The sequence below is a fragment of the Palaemon carinicauda genome, chromosome 31 (genome assembly GCF_036898095.1).
Source record: "Palaemon carinicauda isolate YSFRI2023 chromosome 31, ASM3689809v2, whole genome shotgun sequence".
NCBI classification, from domain to species: domain Eukaryota; kingdom Metazoa; phylum Arthropoda; class Malacostraca; order Decapoda; family Palaemonidae; genus Palaemon; species Palaemon carinicauda.
Genome location: NC_090755.1, coordinates 7,670,891 through 7,686,218, shown reverse-complemented (window position 1 = coordinate 7,686,218; position 15,328 = coordinate 7,670,891). Strand labels below are relative to the sequence as shown.

The following is a 15,328-nucleotide window of genomic DNA, read 5'->3' as shown; positions in this document are numbered from 1 at the left end:
AGTGAGTCGCACTCGAGAAAAGGAGTCCCTGCACCTCACAAGTTCCTTGCACCGCAAGGAACCATGTGGCCTACGTAAGCTTGTGTGTGAAGGAAGAAGTGTGACCCGTCTTAGGCAGTTGACCTGGAGTTCCAGAAGGAACTCTGGGTTAAGACGTTCCCAATACCACCTCGTCAGGGTATGGGGGACGCGACAGTATTGACTCAATACTCGGAACACAAGGAAGCATGGTTTACCTGCAGAGGTTCGAGGTCAGCTATGCAGAGACCAGGATGCTGCTTCCCCGTAGAGGGGATGATGAAGAAAGAAGTAAGGGCCAGACATACTTCTTTCGTTCATGCAGACTAAAACCTGATAACAATGCCCTCAACCTTCTGCTACCTGTCCAAAAAGGAGCCTGAGGTTAGACCAGCTGTTGTGTAGCCACCACAGAGCGATAGAAAACGTATCGAGACTCCTGTGGGTCACGCCCTGCAGGAAGCGGGCTGCGAAGGTCATCAGACGCTTCCAGACTCCAGCTTGTAGCACCTGCGTCACAGAGTAGTATTACTCGAAGGCGAGGGACGTTGCGATGTATCCAACATCGTGCTGTAGGGCGACGTGACGGGGGAGGGTCTGAAGACAGGTCGAGATGAATGTCCTTGAGTCCGGGCTGAAGAGGTATACTGGTGACTCTCCCCCCATGTCCTCCTTGTGTTCCCAAATCGGCTGCAACTGAGGCCAAACTGCAGCTGTTCCCAGCGCTAACCTCTCGATTCCTGTACTGGCCAGAAAGAGAAGGTCTTGGGACATCAGACACAGAATGGAGACTCAAAATCTTGAATGAATCGGACCGAAGGGTCGGGACCCTCAGATTCTGAGTCTAGCCAACAACTCAGGAGCGAGCCTGAATGTTGCCTTCCCCTCTTCCTTAGAAAGGGGGGGGAGTAGTAAGAGACCAAGAAGATTGCTTACACACTGGCCGTGGCCAGAGTGAGCAGAAGACCCAGGGCGGAATACAATCCGAGGCCTGTCGTAAAAGGGTCTTGAGAAGATCTCTTAAAGGACTAAAAGTCCGAGCCATGCTCCAAGTTGGAGGTCTTCCTCCGACTAGGGCAGGGACGATCGTAGCTTCGCATGAGCGAGGATAGATCCAGCGGGCAGGAAAAAGTTATTCCTTTAAGCCTGAAGGTCAGGGAAAGGCTGAGCGACAGGCTTCATTGCCAAGAGCGGAAAGGAGTTTCCTCCCGCCGAAAGGCAATAAGACCGTTATTGCTGGAGAAGAGGCCTCACGGGAAGAGGTATATCTCCCACGGCACCAACCACCTTAGACTCTTCACTTTGCCTGGGAGACCCCTGTGGATGACTATCGCAGATGACGCGACCTCCGTACCGCGACTGTAGCGGGTTGTCTCTTCTAGAGGAGGAAGCGTAGTGTCTCCAGGCATGAAGCCGAAGCGACGCCCCGGTTCGGGAGAGATGTCGCAGTGTGGTTGCTTGAGTAGTCTGCGCCGTGGGAGAAGCTCTCCGGGAGTTCCGTCAGGGGAAGCAGAGGGTCCAGAAACCGTTCTGCACATAGTCCCAGTGGAGCTCTCCCATTGAAAGGTTGACAGACAACCTGGATTTGTTGAGACCCATTGTCCGCAGACAAAAAGGAGGGAAGACGCAGGCGTCGAAGTTGTCCCACCATCACCGGAATGCATCTTGCCAGAGTCTCGGGGTCTGAGACTGGGGGGAAAACTAGCGGAAGCTTGAGGTTCCAAGCTGTCGCGATCAGGTCCCCCAGACCAGCACTTGCTGGTTACCCAAGGTCAAAGACCCCTAGGTACACTCTCTCTATGAGGCTCTGCTCGGATAGTCTGAGAGAAACATTCCCCTGCCTGGAATGAGAGAGCCGATGGTGGAATTGAGAGAATCTCAATCATCCCGATATCTCTACTGCAAGATGTGAAGGTGTGAAAATGCGTCCCCTGCTGGTTAGCATGAAGTCGACACGCAACGGGGCGACTTTGGCAGGAGCGGTAGGATCTGAAGAGGGGCCAGACTAAGGCCCTTAAGCCTGCCTGAATGATGGAGAGGTATCCTTCAGGTCTTGACCATAGGCCTGGACCGGAACATGCCCCCCCCCCCTTTCCTTTGACGAGTCCGAGAACCGCATCAAGAATGTGGGGAAAGGACGAGAATATCCACTACCATCAAGAGGCTCCATAGGTCAACACCCATTGCAGGTTTAATAGTTCCGCTGGTCCCATAGGGCCAGGGAGTCCGGTTAAACATTGCCTGAAGCCACCGGAACTTGGATCGCCCCACATGGAACTTATCCTGAGGCGACCGTTCGGACTATAAACGGGTCAATGAGGAAAGAAGAACTAGGAAACGTTCCAAGGTAGGGCTGAAAACTCTGCTTGACTGAGAACAGGTACTGCGACTCTCCTCAGTCTTGCCACGGTGAACCGAAAGGAAGGCTCGGAGGATGTGGTAACAGAATCTGGCGTCCCCAGGTGGCCACCCATCCAAGTACCGACGTTGCTTAACCTCGCTGGACGGACGAGAAGCGGGGTTTCCAACGTGGTAAGGCGGTTGACTCAATATCATGGCCAGATACTCCAGATGTTGAGGCAGAGAAGAGAAGGCTCCAAGCAAAATACCATGAGCCCACACTCATGGTCAGCATTCGGAAGCTTTTCCGGCGCTGAAGAAGGTCGAAACCCGAGCCTACCGGAGTTGACCAGCCCTCCAAACAGCAGAGGAGGCGGAAGTCTGCACCTGAGCGGCCAAGAGGAAGGCAGGGAGAGTTCTCTGGGGAAAACAAACCTGCTATGCCACGGCGGGATAGCCACACTGCATCATAAGCAGGAGTACTTGCAGTTTAGGCTGAATTCGACGAGCACCCTGGAAGATGGATGGAATGGAAACTGAAAGTACCCGTCCTTCCGATCCAGGGTTAAAGGAGTCCTGTCGCCTCGTTACCAGTCTGATCGATTCTGCTGGTCTACGCTGGCCGAAGTTTGTTCGACAAACTTGATCAGGGCTGAGAGGTCGACTATGGACATCCCCTCTCAGATCCTTCCTTACAAGAAAGGATCGACTGAGGGGGGCCGGGGGTGAAGCCGTCGATGATCCTAAGGAAGACCTTCGCCTAAGGTATGGATCATTCTGCCCAACCGGGCAACTCTGCTGATGCTATGGCATAGAGGTTCAGAGACACTGAATTCGCTGACAGAGACGGCAGGCGCGATATCCTTGGCTACTCACAGAGATTGTGCGGGAATGGGCATCGGGAAGCTGTCATTCGGATGAGTAACCTTAAGCATCCTCCCAGCGAAAAAACCTGCAATCCTAGAGTTCGTGAACTCCTTTTAGGACTATGCCCCCCCGGGGGAGTCTCCCGTGCCATCTGTTCCTGACAGGAGGAAACTACAATTGGACACCTTGTCCCAGTTGTCGTAGCCGATAACTTAGGCCGACGTGGTTGAAAGAAAAGGGAGCTGGAGCCCTGCAGAGTCTGGAAGAAAGCGCCTTGGAGGAGTGAAACCGGAAGTCGATTTACTCCGCACAGCAGATGTTTAAGTCTCTGTCCTTGGGCAAAGACAAAACTCTTCTCAAGGATGGAAGGGTGTCTGAGGTCGTTGACCTCCACAGATGAGACACCCGAAGGAAGCCTTCAGTCAGTGCGTCCAGATGGTACAACATCGAGCTTGTCCGCAAGTAGATACTTAACGACGAAAGGCCAAGGTGCCTGAGCTCGAGAGGAGGAAAGTACCCTTGATCTTCCTGTAGCTTCCTTGAACCAAACCTCGGGCCGTAACCGAGGAGGGAAAGAACCTGGTAAGCTCCCAGAGGAAGAGGTAAGCAGTCACCCCTTGTCCGATGGAGAAATCTTCAACGGAAAGCCCCCCCGCCAAAAATCCTTCCAGGGCGGGAGAAGGAGAGAGTACTCGTGCAGGAGAGGGGACCCTCGAGACCGACCTCTTGGGAACCAACTTCGCCCTGGGGGAAGTCACCACGAAGTCCACTCCTCTCTTTCTTTTCAGCGTAGGAGAGACAGCCGCTGGTTTGTTACCCTGGCCGGTGAGTGCTGGTTTCATAAACCTCATTAACGCCCGTGCCAGCGGATTAAACCATGTCTGCTGCTCCAAGGACACAGAGTCCGAAATCCTCGCTAAGGTGAAAGGGATCGGGCGATCCTTTGGAGAGGACACGACGGTTCCTGCCTGAAAAGAAGGTGGGAAGAATGCTGTACTGACCTGTCTTCGTCCTGCACTACCAACCTGTGCTTGGATGGAGGTGATCCCGAGTGCCGCCTAGGAGCACGCGTCCCTGCTGCTACCACCGGCTGTGGAATTCGCCGCGAACTATGGTCGCGCGAGGGCGAACGGTCGCGCAAAGGCGAATGGTCGCGCGGGCGCACAGGCGAGCGGTCGCGCGGGGCGCGCAGGCGAGCGGTCGCGCGGGGCGCGCAGGCGAGCGATCGCGCGGGGCGAGCGATCGCACGGACGCGCAGGCGAGCGATCGCGCGGGGCGCGCAGGCGAATGGGCGTGACGGCGAGGGATCGTGCTGCCGCGTAGGTGAAGAAGATCGCTGGCGGTAAGCGATGGCGAGCAGCATGTGTAGGTGAATGATCGCGTGATAGGGTGCGATGGTGATCAGCATCCGCAAGAGGGCGAGCGTTCAGGGTTGTGCGATGAGGAGCAGCATGCGTAAGCGGGCAATCGTGCAGGGTTGTGCGATGGCGAGCAGCATGCGCAGGTGAATGATCGCGTGAAAGGGTGCGATGGTGATCAGCATCCGCAAGAGGGCGATCGTTCAGGGTTGTGCGATGAGGAGCAGCATGCGTAAGCGGGCAATCGTTCAGGGTTGTGCGATGGCGAGCAGCATGCGCAGGTGAATGATCGCGTGAAAGGGTGCGATGGTGATCAGCATCCGCAGTTGAGGGTCGCGCGATGGCGATCAGCATCCGCAGTTGAGGGTCGCGCGATGGCGATCAGCATCCGCAGTTGAGGGTCGCGCGATGGCGATCAGCATCCGCAGTTGAGGGTCGCGCGATGGCGATCAGCATCCGCAGTTGAGGGTCGCGCGATGGCGATCAGCATCCGCAGTTGAGGGTCGCGCGATGGCGATCAGCATCCGCAGTTGAGGGTCGCGCGATGGCGATCAGCATCCGCAGTTGAGGGTCGCGCGATGGCGATCAGCATCCGCAGTTGAGGGTCGCGCGATGGCGATCAGCATCCGCAGTTGAGGGTCGCGCGATGGCGATCAGCATCCGCAGTTGAGGGTCGCGCGATGGCGATCAGCATCCGCAGTTGAGGGTCGCGCGATGGCGATCAGCATCCGCAGTTGAGGGTCGCGCGATGGCGATCAGCATCCGCAGTTGAGGGTCGCGCGATGGCGATCAGCATCCGCAGTTGAGGGTCGCGCGATGGCGATCAGCATCCGCAGTTGAGGGTCGCGCGATGGCGATCAGCATCCGCAGTTGAGGGTCGCGCGATGGCGATCAGCATCCGCAGTTGAGGGTCGCGCGATGGCGATCAGCATCCGCAGTTGAGGGTCGCGCGATGGCGATCAGCATCCGCAGTTGAGGGTCGCGCGATGGCGATCAGCATCCGCAGTTGAGGGTCGCGCGATGGCGATCAGCATCCGCAGTTGAGGGTCGCGCGATGGCGATCAGCATCCGCAGTTGAGGGTCGCGCGATGGCGATCAGCATCCGCAGTTGAGGGTCGCGCGATGGCGATCAGCATCCGCAGTTGAGATAGTAGCTGGCGAACCATGTTCCTTCAGAAGTGTTGGAGAACGTTGGCGTGCCAGCTGTAACACACGTGGGCGATCCGGAGATCGCTGGCGAGCTGATGATCGCTGACGAGCTGACGATCGCTGGCGAGCTGATGATCGCTGACGAGCTGATGATCGCTGACGAGCAGAAGGCTACGCGTGGAAGCCTGCGCAAAGAAGAAGAGTCCTTGACCCCGACCTGAACCGAAGTTCTAGATCGCGAGGGCGAACGTGGGCGCACAGGGCACGTAACAGGAACCGCAGGGAAGATCATCTTGAAAGCGCTGACGAACAGGAGAGCGCTGACGAACAGGAGAGCGCTGACGAACAGAAGGGCGCACAGGGAAACCCTGACACGCAAGGGAAGAACCCCCGTGGGGGCAACCCTTTGCCCCGAAGGGATCGTTGTCCGCCGGGAGACTGATGTCCGTCGGAAGACCGCTGTCCGTCGGGAAGACCGTTGTCCGTCGGGAAGACCGTTGCCCGTCGGAAGACGAGATTAGACTGCTGTCCATCTGCACCAAGACGGAAGATCGAGAAAAAGAAGTTGTAGGCTGCAATCGGAGAGGCCAACAGCAACAGCAACAGAAGAAACCTCCGAAGAGGAGTCTCTATGAGTGTACTCTCTCGCGAACGAAAGAGAAACACTTCGTGGAAGAGACTGGTCAGCCAGTGACCTAAAAGGGGCAATCCTCCGAAGAGGAGCTCCTGCAGTTGCCCAGCCCCTTGAGCGAAACTGCAGGTGCGACCGCTCAGCACCAAGAGCATAGTCGCACGAAAAAAAGGCAAGAGAAGAACCCCCCAAAAGAGGAAAAGCTCAAGCCTGGACAGGAAAAAACTTCCCTCGGAAGGAAAGTTATCCGCCCAAGGAGGCAAGCCTCCTGACTGTTCTAAAATGAACTGGAGAGCTGTCCGTCGACACGGGAGTACTACCAGTAGAAGGAGACACGCCCCTGACGACAATACAAGGGGGGAGGCAGCAACAGCCGAATCCCCAGGACTCAACCAGACAGCTCACACCGTTGCTATATTACAGAAACGAACTAGATCGGTAACTGTAAAAAAAAAATAAAACAAATAATATTAGTACACATTCATTCCCCCGGGAAGGCTCCGAAGAGGAATCCCGAGGAAAAGGAACAAGAATTACAGAACAGGCACGTGCCCTCACAACCACTTACACTCGCGGAAGGAGAGCTGTAACCAAAACAGAATTATAACAATTATAATTATGTAACTATGTAATTATGTAATTTAAAAATGAATGAACACTAATGAAAAAACGAAAACCCCGAAAGGAATCGTTCTACAAGCTGAAAAATTAACAACTACAATTAGATTCATAAACTAATTGAGACAAAATGTACGGCGTAGCAACCCCACCCACACGGGAAGGAAGCTACAAGGGCGTAGTAAAACATAGTAAAAGGGTGAACGACCTCAAGAGAGAGAGAGAGAGAAAGACCGAAGTCAAACTCGATCGCAACCCATAAAATTAGGCCGTGGTGGCCTAACTGCCGAGGCCTCCACGTAGATATCGTACACTACACACACACATCTGAAAAGGAAACTTACTTATTTCTATACTCAAATATATATACAAACATGAAAACATGTTTACATATATACTGAGTAAAAGAAAAGTAAGCGATTAAGTAAAGACAAAACAGACAATGGCTGCCAAGCGAGGACCAAGACAGAGACGTCTGTCACAGTCCGAGCCAAAAGTGAAAGTGAGTATTCACCTGTGTGTGAGGGGGAGGAGGGGTAGCTAGCTACCACTCCCCTACCCCCCCGCTAACTAGCGCGGGGGTAATACACCCTCGTTAAATTCTAATGGCTCGCCATTTCAGCTACGCTAAAAGTAATAACCCTTTGTAAATAGCGTGGTTTGTATTTCGGTTACGGAACAACTCTACTTTAAAATTATGATACAAAACTACACTATAGGCAGGGGCTATACACTACAAGAAAACATTGAACTTTACATAACTTACAAAACAGCCATTTACAATTCAACCTAATTATGTACATTCTTCTTACCTAATTACTACTTATGTACAAAAATTATCTTCCATAGTTTACAGTTCTTAAAAGTAATTCCTTATAACTAAACTGGCTAGTTACTGACCTAGGAAATTTCAATACACTTACGTCATGTGGACGAGAGACAGGTGAGGAGTCCTATTAACCTCCTAAATACCCGAGCCTGAAGGTGTCACAGAGTAATAGCCAGACGCAGAGGAACCTATATCCGAAAGGATGTGTCTGATTGTGTGGTCACCATGACAAAATGGTAGACACACACTGCCTCAATCCTTCCCCCTTCATCAGGGAGAATGAGGGAGATATTCCAATGCCTTCTTTAGAAATAAGGAGAAATTACTCGTTCGGGAAGCTAACCTGCATTAGCGCCCGGTCCAGCATGCCACACCCCAAGGAAAGAAAGAGGGAAGAGAGGCCAGACATTCTAACTCTCCTCCTCCTAAAAAAAAAAAAAAAAAAAAAGAGAGAGAGAGAGAGAGAGAGAGGAGAGAGAGAGAGAGAGAGAGAGAAGAGAGAGAGAGAGAGAGAGAGAGAGAGAGAGAGAGAGAGAGAGAGAGGGAAGAGAGGCCAGACATTCTAACTCTCCTCCTCCTAAAAAAAAAAAAAAAAAGAGAGAGAGAGAGAGAGAGAGAGAGAGAGAGAGAGAGAGAGAGAGAGAGAGAGAGAGAGAGAGAGAGAGAGAGAGAGAGAGAGAGAGAGAGAGAGAGAGAGTGTGTGTGTGTGTGTGTGTGTGTGTGTGTCTTGGCACTTTTACTCAAGAAGGGAGGTTTCTGACACTGGTTGCTCTCTCTCCCACAGAGTTAAATGGCAGCAGTTATGCATACAGGACTCCCGTCAATTAGATGCCTACGATGAAGTTTTTTACTTTCTTCTACAGAAGTTGCAGCAAAGACTCAGGTTAGATGAGGCAGGGGAGCAGAGAGGACTTTATGTTAGTTTTATCCCGAACCATACAGACCGATGACGATCCTCTCAAGGGGAGACCAAAACAGCCCAACCAAGTACATCCTTAACATCTTTCATTTTAGGCAGACACTAAATAAAAGAAGGGTGGGACCTACTCCATTCACAATCAGCAACTCTTCTTCAGACAGAGCACCAGTAATGTCCAAGGAAAACAAACTTCCTCGAGTTTACTTCGTCGTCGTACAGTCACACACACGAGAGAGAGCACAGCATCCGACATACCACTCAAAAGCAACAAATATGCTGAATGATGGCAAGTACAGTAGCACTAAAAAAATATCAAACAATTACATCTACCAAGAAACTGCACATCCCAGACTTCTTCCATTAATATCCCTCAAACAATTATGTCTGCAAAAACATTTATTCCATCTAAAAGAAAAAGATAATATTAAAACAGCCTTATATTTACTATCCAGCGGCTGAAGCCAAAGTAGGGGGTTGCTAATTTGTTCCACCTGTCTGGTGAGCGAGGTCTAAAGGTCACCTTACCAGTAACTACGTTTACCTTGTTGGAAGTTTAAACAAATGTTTCTAGCTTCGCTGAGGTCATACTCTTATTGAAAAAAAAAAAAAAAAAAAAAAAAAAAAAAAAAAAAAAAAAAAAAAAAAAAAAAACAATGGTTTGTATTCATGTAGGATCAAATGAGACAAACAAAACAGAGGTAAAAAAATGCAAATAACTTCACACACTTTTACACTGCCATCAAGACAGCAAAATAAATTTCCTATATTTAATTATCAAATTGTACACATCAGAAAAAACTATATTACTGCAATAATAGATGCATTTAAAAACTATAATGCTATAATGCCCTACATGACTTACTCAAATTAGAAACTTGAGGTGCATGCTCTACTTAATGTAGGATAAATAAGAATACACCTTCTCACCTGTCTCAATTCATTCTCTAAGGATGAAGTCTTTTCATCATTACTCTTCTCTCCAGTGTCAGTATTATTTTCTATCTTTCCTGACATTTTGCCTGTCTTCTTGCCACTGGGTTTACATGGAGTGTTTGTAGAGGTGGTAGCTCCAGCTTTAGTCTTGGAAGGCTGTAAGTGTTTTTTAGAGGGCTCCAAGGATGACTTGCTACAGCCTTGGGATTTTGTTGAAGACAAGGACTGTCCATTACCCTGGGAACTTTGACGGTCTTTTACTCCACTTTTATCTGATGTAGAGGTACCATTATCCAATCTTAAATCTCTTTTATTCCCAGTATTAGGTTTTGATAATATTTTACCTACGGCAACCTTGGCTCCCTTCTTGACCTTCTTAACACTACTTCCGGATGATCCACTGCTGTTAGTAGTGTTGCTTCCAGTTGATGCACCGCTACTTTTTGAGAGACTTCCACTTGATGGACTGCTGCTCTCTGTGTTACTTCCAGCTGCTGTATTGTTACTGTTTGTGCTGATTCCCGTCACTGCATTTGGGGGTGCTTATATGGCTATCTTTAACCAATTCCAATCCTTGGGCATTCATCTTTCCAGATGTATCAGCAGAAATAACTTTACCAGTCACAGTTGTTGCATATTCACTTATATTTTCAACACCTATATCACTGGACTTTATGGAAGAAATATCTGTCTCATTAACACCATCTTTCACATCTTTTTGAGATGGAATTGTTTTGGCCGTGCCAGCTCCCTTATCCTGTTCACTTTTTACATAAAGTTTCCCTTTAGCACTTTCGTCACAACATTCTCCTTGACTTCCTCCGTGAGCTAATGTCTCTGACTGGTCGAGGCTGCTTGTCTTACGTCCAGTAGTTCTCTTTTCCTGACTACCAGTGCAGACACTCTGAAAATATTCAAGTACTATATCTCAAATTCATATATGCATTACTATTAATTTCTCTTTTTCCCTGGAAACAGTGCTTCCATAAAACCTCTATTAACATAAAATACTACAATGGGCTTCAACATAACATAAATGCCAGTAAAAATCAATAACATGAAATATAAAAAAGTGAAAAAATGGTTTTATCAATAAAATAATGAAGTAAGGATTTATCTATATAGGGGTTTAACATCTATGAGGGCGCTGTACGTTCATGTCTAACCAAAGGTACACTTCCAACCACAATCAGATGTTATCCAAGCTTTAAATACTGTATGTTTAACATGACAATTTTTGAAATAATTTGTATTTTCCCCAACAATACAAACCTGGATTCCTTTCCAGTGGAGATATACGTCAACAACAGATGAAACAAGCCATAATACTTATAAGCGAGGTAACTACCCAATGCTAGGTAGTGGGGGTTAGACTGGCCACCCTGCTCATACCCGCACTAGCTAAGGTACGTCACTTTGCAATTGCAGGCAGGACTTCTTGGGGGAAGGTGATGGCGGGACCTGTATGTGGTAAGAGCTCCAGAATTCTGGAGCGCTCTCTTCTCGGGTCCTTTTACGAGGAGAGATGGGTTTCTCCTTTTGCGGGGGGGTTCTGCAGAATTAGACCTCAGAACTTCTCCTGGGATTAGCAGGAGAGGCACCTGGGAGGAGAGCAGTCAACAAAGGAACCCTTGGAGTGCCGTCCAAGGACCGGAAACGGGGAATGGGCTCCATCACGGCCTCCCGCATTACATTAAATATTGCGCACAGCCATGGGAAGACCTGGGCTTAGGAACCTGGACCGCCCGCAAGTTTTGCCAGTAGAAGCCCGCTAACCACTACAATAAGTCATCATACTGCACCAGAAACTCAACAACTCAAATCAGACGGAAGGCAAGGATCTTATTAACTCTGAAGCCACATTACCAGTGGACCTTTGGATCACATAGGTACACAGCGGAGAGAGATGCACTTACAAAGTCTTATAGGAGTTCTTCAGGCATTTACCATCAAATTTTCTGGTAAAGAAATCAACAGAAACCTGGTGACCCACTTTCCTCCCGTTCAAAAGAAGACAAAATTCACCCACTCAATGACCATGACAGATATGTACAGATATTTCTCGACTTAAGACTTATGCGACATACGACTGTTCGACTTTACGACTATTTTTTAAGGTTGATGACGTCATAAGTTTTTCGGAAATAGGACGAATATTTCCTTGAATTTAATCTATTTTCTTGTATACATATAAACTGATTTATCCAAGTAAATTATTATTTTCTTTTATTGTTAATATTCAGTTAAAAATGCATTAAGAAAAGTTTTAATATCTGTCGAGTTCATATTATGTCTGGTGACGTCACATCACCGGCGGAAAGCGTCCGGGCAATACAGTGATTTCCTTCCAATAGGCTAACAATTAATATTAGTATTTTCATTTTTGAAATATCGAGGGTCTGTATCGGTTGTCATGAGTACTACGTAGCGTAAATTTGACTGTACGCTACTTTTTTAATCTCTGACAATGGATCGATAATTATCTAAAGAAAATATACTAATAGGGCAAATATTTTCTTGAAAAATCACAAATTTTAAGAAATTTGGATTTTTCCTAACATACTTACCGAGAACTACTTTCTTAGGAGTTACCTGGAATCTCCTCTCAACCGACCAGAGTTTTGTGTAGTCTACCCTACTTCCGTTTTCTGTGGGGACTAACTCAAGCGTAAGGAGAACGTGCCCTGAGGGTAGTCCTGAGCTAGGTCGGCGTTAGCTTGGGTCTCGCTCGTCAGTAAGTTCCTGGATGGTACAAAAGGTCTTCAAGGGCAGAAAGGCACTCGGGGAAGGTAGGGAGGGCCATTACCCGAAAGTAGTTCTCGGTAGTACAGTATGTTAGGGAAAATTCAAATTACTTAAAATTTGTGATTTGTTCCAACACAGAGACTTACCTCGAACTACTTTCTTAGGAGACTTACACTTTAGGAGGTGGGAGTGTCTTCCTGAACTTCAGACCAAGCTAACCGGACGTCCAGGAACCTAGATGTGAACTAGGTTACAAAATATAACGGAAAAAACGAAACGTAGGGAAAACTACATAGTGTCTAAGTACTCACCCTTAAAAAAAAAAAAAAAAAAAAAAAAATTCCATGATGCTGAGTCCTGTGGCGAAGTTGTAGAGACGTGTCTTCTTTGGTTTGTATGTGGGGTTATCTCCGAGCAGGGAAAGGAAAAACGGGGACTAGGGTGAAAGGGAACGAACCTGTCTCTCTTGGTTTTGTTATCCACGATTGTACCTGGGGCTTCACCGTTAAATCACCTGGAGCGCGGAGATGACTGTCCCAATAGAAAAACCGTCTAAAGACCTCCTCGAGTAATCCTTGAGGTAATGCGCTGTGAAGGTCGACTGATTCGACCAGGTGCCTGCTCGAAGGATCTGGCCCACCGCCATGTTCCTCTCAAAAGCTAGAGAAGTACTTGACCCCTCATGTCATGGGGCCTGGGAGTACCTGGCAGGGGCAGTCCCTCCTCATTATAGGCCCTGACAATAACCCGTCTCAGCCAAAAGGAGATGGTATTCTTAGATACCTGCTTCTTCGTAACACCCGTGGAGACAAAAAGATTTTTGATACCAGGGCGGAGATGGGCAGTCCTCTCAAGGTATTTTCTAATGGCACGGACGGGGCAAAACTTCAAATCTTCTAGATTCCCTGTCCTAGGAATGGCCGGCATTGAAAAGCCCTCGAACTTAGGGTCCCAGATCGGGATGAACTTGAGGGAGATTTCCCTCCACCCCTTCGAATGAGAGATGTCGTAAGACAACCCATGGATCTCTCCTACTCTCTTAGCAGAGGCCAAGGCCAACAAGAAGACGGTCTTGAGAGTGAGATCCCTGTCCACTATATCCTTCAGGGGTTCGAACGGCGTTCCACTTAACATCTTCAATACCCTTGCCAAGTCCCACTGCGGCTCCCTGGAGGCCTGCGGAGGGCAAGCTTGTTCGAAGCTCCTGATGAGCATAGAAATGTGCCTAGAGGTGCCCAGATCAATGCCCTTCAGTAGGAAGACTTGGCCCAAGGCTGCACGGACTCCTTTGATAGCCAGAATTGACATGCCCACTTCGTCTCTGAGATGCACTAGAAAATCCGCAATATCTGGGACCGAGGCTTTGAGAGGCTTGATGTTCTTTGAGGCACACCATTTCGTAAAAGTAGCCCAATTTGCTTGGTAGACCGCTGCTGAAGACCGTCTCAGATAACGTGACATCTTTTCTGCAATACCTGTTAAATATCCTTCCTTCCTCAGGAGCCGCTCAATAGTCTCCAGGCGTGAAGGCGAAGAGACTGAGGATTGTCGTGGAGCCTTAGGAAGTGTGGCTGCCGTAGAAGATCTGACCTGTCGGGCAGAGGCCACAGGGGAAGACATGCCAGGTCCCTTAGATCCGCGAACCACTCCCTCTCCGGCCACCAGGGCGCTACCAAAGTATTCTGTTGAGTACTTGCCTGATCAATGTGAAGGGGGGAAAAGCGTACACGTCGAGGTTGTCCCATTTGTGTTGAAAAGCATCTTCCAAGGCCGCCTTTGGGTCTGAGACAGGAGAACAAAACACGGGGAGTTGTACGTTCAGTCTGGTTGCAAAGAGATCCATCACCGGCGATCCCCATTTATGAATGACGAGTCTGGCTACTTCTAGGAGGAGGGACCACTCTGTTCCCACTACTTGTCCCATCCTGCTGAGGCCGTCGGCTAGGACGTTCTTTTTGCCTGGAATGAACCTTGCTGAAATCACGATCTGTTCCGACCCTGCCCAATCCAGGATCTCCAAAGCGAGATCGCACAACTCCTTCGATTTTAGACCTCCGTGTTTCTTTATGTACGCTACTACAGTGGCGTTGTTGCACATCAACGCCACTGTGTTTCCCCTTAGAAGATCCACGAACTGTAGGCAAGCTTCTCGGACTGCCTTCAACTCTAGGACGTTGATGTGCTGACCTTTCTCCTCGTCCGTCCAGGTTCCTCTCGTTGTCTCGTTGAGGAGATGGAGGCGTCTGTGAACAGAAGCATCTCGGGAGGCTCGGTTGCGAAGGGCATCCCCTTGAGAGTATTCGACCGACACCGCCACCACTCCAGGGAGGGTATTGTCTCCGGCAGGACGGGGATTAATTTGCAGGGCAAGTCTACTTGGTTCCAGAGACCCTTCAGGTTCCATTGGATGCTCCTGAGCCTGAGCCTCCCTTGGGGAACGAGTTTCTCTGATGACACTAGATGCCCTATTAGCCTTTGCCAGTCTTTGGCTCTCCTGGGTTGTCTCGAAAGGAAAGGCAGGAGGATCCGTTCCAGGTTGTTCAACCATTCCTCCGACGGAAAAGCCCTCACTAGTCGGGAGTCCAGTATCATCCCCAAGTAGGTCATCCTGGTGGAGGGCGACAAATTCGATTTTTCCCGGTTGATCGTGACACCCAGATCCTTGCAGAATTGAATTAGTTTTACACCTTGCTCCTTCATAACTCCCTCTGAGGAGGAAAGGAGTAACCAGTCGTCCAGGTATCGAATGAGGCGAATACCCCGCTTGTGAGCCCACACAGAAACTGTCGTGAAGACTCGTGAATACCTGGGGAGCTGTTGACAAACCGAAGCAGAGGGTCTTGAACTGTAGGACCTGGGCACCCCACTTCACCCGGAGAAACTTCCTGCTTGAGGGGTGGACCGGGATTTGAAAGTATGCG

The 15,328-nt window shown here is 49.3% G+C and overlaps 2 protein-coding genes across 4 annotated transcripts in view; both read right to left on the bottom strand.

The window, feature by feature from the left end:
- Positions 1–15,328, bottom strand: part of LOC137625085 (serine-rich adhesin for platelets-like) — a 78,728-nt gene that overhangs the window by 31,884 nt on the left and 31,516 nt on the right. The window contains exons 3-4 of the mRNA XM_068356016.1: positions 10,281–10,566; positions 9,657–10,189 (exon numbers count right to left, since the gene is read on the bottom strand). Of these exons, the coding sequence (XP_068212117.1) occupies positions 9,657–10,189; positions 10,281–10,566 (819 nt within the window). The remainder of the gene's footprint in view (positions 1–9,656; positions 10,190–10,280; positions 10,567–15,328) is intronic.
- Positions 10,430–15,328, bottom strand: part of LOC137624250 (uncharacterized) — a 75,305-nt gene continuing 70,406 nt past the window's right edge. For all 3 annotated transcript variants that reach the window (XM_068354764.1, XM_068354762.1, XM_068354763.1), the window contains exon 5: positions 10,430–10,566. The gene's annotated coding sequence lies outside the window, so the exon portion shown is untranslated. The remainder of the gene's footprint in view (positions 10,567–15,328) is intronic.